We start from the raw sequence: 2,500 nt of genomic DNA, 5'->3' as shown, positions 1-2,500 counted from the left end.
AGTTAATAAGCAAGTCGCGTGGAACAAAATTAATACATTACAATGTGGGTCCACACGGCCCCACGGCGTCTATAGAAGGGTATTCACGATTATCCTTTTTTGAGAAGCTTTAGTCCGCACGGTAAAAATTAAATTAATAATTCAATTTAATTACTTCTCGCAGACATTTAACCACGGCGTCTACGGAAGGGGATGTACGTTTTTGCTTCTTTGGAAAGCATGGGTCTAAGGCAGGGTATGCATATTTTTCCTTTTTTGAGAAGCATGGGTCCGCACGGCCCAAAGATGTCTTCCGTGTGTAGTCGATAACCCGGTCGGACGAAGGTTAAAGGAACACAAAACACACACACACACACACACACACACACATACCCACAAGTACACACACACACACACACATACCCACAAGTACACACACACACACACACACACACACACACCCACAAGTACACACACACACACACACACACACACACACATACCCACAAGTACACACACCCACACACAAACACACACACACACACACACGTACCTAAAGTGTGGATGGTTACCTAAGAGGCGGCACTGGGTGTAGTGCCTTTCTAGTCCACTTGCACTACAACAGCACTGGGTGCAGTACTCGCTCCGGCATCGAAGAATTTTGCACTAAAAAATGCACAAAATTTGACCTATTTCGTCGCCTATAGAGGACGGAAAGAATGTCATTTTGAACATTGTTATGACATTCTTTCCGTCAAAAAAGTCAATTTAACGGTGTTAAATGAAGCGACCATCCACACAATTAGGTTGCCATCCAGAGTTTAGGTTGCCATCCATGTGTGGATGGTTGCCTTATGGTGATTTAGGCAACCAAACCTGTGGAAACGGGGGTACACACACACACACACACACACACACACACACACACACACACACACACACACACACACACACCCACAAGTACACACACACACACACAAACGAGGTGCGCACGGTTTTCGCTTTTTAAAACGCTTTATTTGGGGTCCGTTGAAAATGTGCTTGAGTGCTCAGTCAATTGTCGCACACACCGGTTGCTGGACTCGTTCCTGTCGTCTGAAGTCAGGCAGCTCACCACGCCCTGCCGAAGTGATAGCAGTCTGTGTTACGTGCCGCCTACCTCTCCTGAGTGTTACGTGCCGCCTACCTCCCCTGTGTGTTACGTGCCGTCTACCTCCCCTGTGTGTTATGTGCCGCCTACCTCCCCTGTGTGTTACGTGCCGTCTACCTCCCCTGTGTGTTACGTGCCGCCTACCTCCCCTGTGTGTTACGTGCCGCCTACCTCCCCTGTGTGTTACGTGCCGCCTACCTCCCCTGTGTGTTACGTGCCGCCTACCTCCCCTGTGTGTTACGTGCCGCCTACCTCCCCTGTGTGTTACGTGCCGCCTACCTCCCCTGCGTGTTACTTGCCGCCTACCTCCCCTGCGTGTTACATTCCGCCTACCTCCCCTGCATGTTACGTGCCGCCTACCTCCCCTGTGTGTTACGTGCCGTCTACCTCCCCTGTGTGTTACGTGCCGCCTACCTCCCCTGTGTGTTACGTGCCGCCTACCTCCCCTGTGTGTTACGTGCCGCCTACCTCCCCTGTGTGTTACGTGCCGCCTACCTCCCCTGTGTGTTACGTGCCACCTACCTCCCCTGAGTGTTACGTGCCGCCTACCTCCCCTGTGTGTTACCTGCCGCCTACCTCCCCTGAGTGTTACGTGCCGCCTACCTCCCCTGTGTGTTACGTGCCACCTACCTCCCCTGAGTGTTACGTGCCGCCTACCTCCCCTGTGTGTTACGTGCCGTCTACCTCCCCTGTGTGTTACGTGCCGCCTACCTCCCCTGTGTGTTACGTGCCGTCTACCTCCCCTGTGTGTTATGTGCCGCCTACCTCCCCTGTGTGTTACGTGCCGTCTACCTCCCCTGTGTGTTACGTGCCGCCTACCTCCCCTGTGTGTTACGTGCCGCCTACCTCCCCTGAGTGTTACGTGCCGCCTACCTCCCCTGTGTGTTACCTGCCGCCTACCTCCCCTGAGTGTTACGTGCCGCCTACCTCCCCTGTGTGTTACGTGCCACCTACCTCCCCTGAGTGTTACGTGCCGCCTACCTCCCCTGTGTGTTACGTGCCGTCTACCTCCCCTGTGTGTTACGTGCCGCCTACCTCCCCTGTGTGTTACGTGCCGTCTACCTCCCCTGTGTGTTACGTGCCGCCTACCTCCCCTGTGTGTTACGTGCCGCCTACCTCCCCTGTGTGTTACGTGCCGCCTACCTCCCCTGTGTGTTACGTGCCGCCTACCTCCCCTGTGTGTTACGTGCCGCCTACCTCCCCTGTGTGTTACGTGCCGCCTACCTCCCCTGAGTGTTACGTGCCGCCTACCTCCCCTGTGTGTTACGTGCCGCCTACCTCCCCTGAGTGTTACGTGCCGCCTACCTCCGCTGAGTGTTACGTGCCGCCTACCTCCCCTGAGTGTTACGTGCCGCCTACCTCTCCTGTGTG

The 2,500-nt window shown here is 54.7% G+C and overlaps 1 protein-coding gene across 1 annotated transcript in view; it reads left to right on the top strand.

Annotated features, from left to right (window-relative positions):
- The first annotated feature begins 264 nt into the window (after window positions 1-264).
- The window catches only part of LOC138951434 (uncharacterized), a 4,199-nt gene continuing 1,963 nt past the window's right edge, over window positions 265-2,500 (top strand). Inside the window, exons 1-2 of the mRNA XM_070323039.1 lie at window positions 265-268; window positions 1,033-2,500. The exon at window positions 1,033-2,500 is cut by the window's right edge and continues 1,963 nt beyond it. Of these exons, the coding sequence (XP_070179140.1) occupies window positions 265-268; window positions 1,033-2,500 (1,472 nt within the window). The remainder of the gene's footprint in view (window positions 269-1,032) is intronic.

This window comes from Littorina saxatilis, linkage group LG16 (genome assembly GCF_037325665.1).
Source record: "Littorina saxatilis isolate snail1 linkage group LG16, US_GU_Lsax_2.0, whole genome shotgun sequence".
Classification (NCBI taxonomy): Eukaryota; Metazoa; Mollusca; class Gastropoda; order Littorinimorpha; family Littorinidae; genus Littorina; species Littorina saxatilis.
This window is presented reverse-complemented; position numbering and strand designations above follow the sequence as displayed.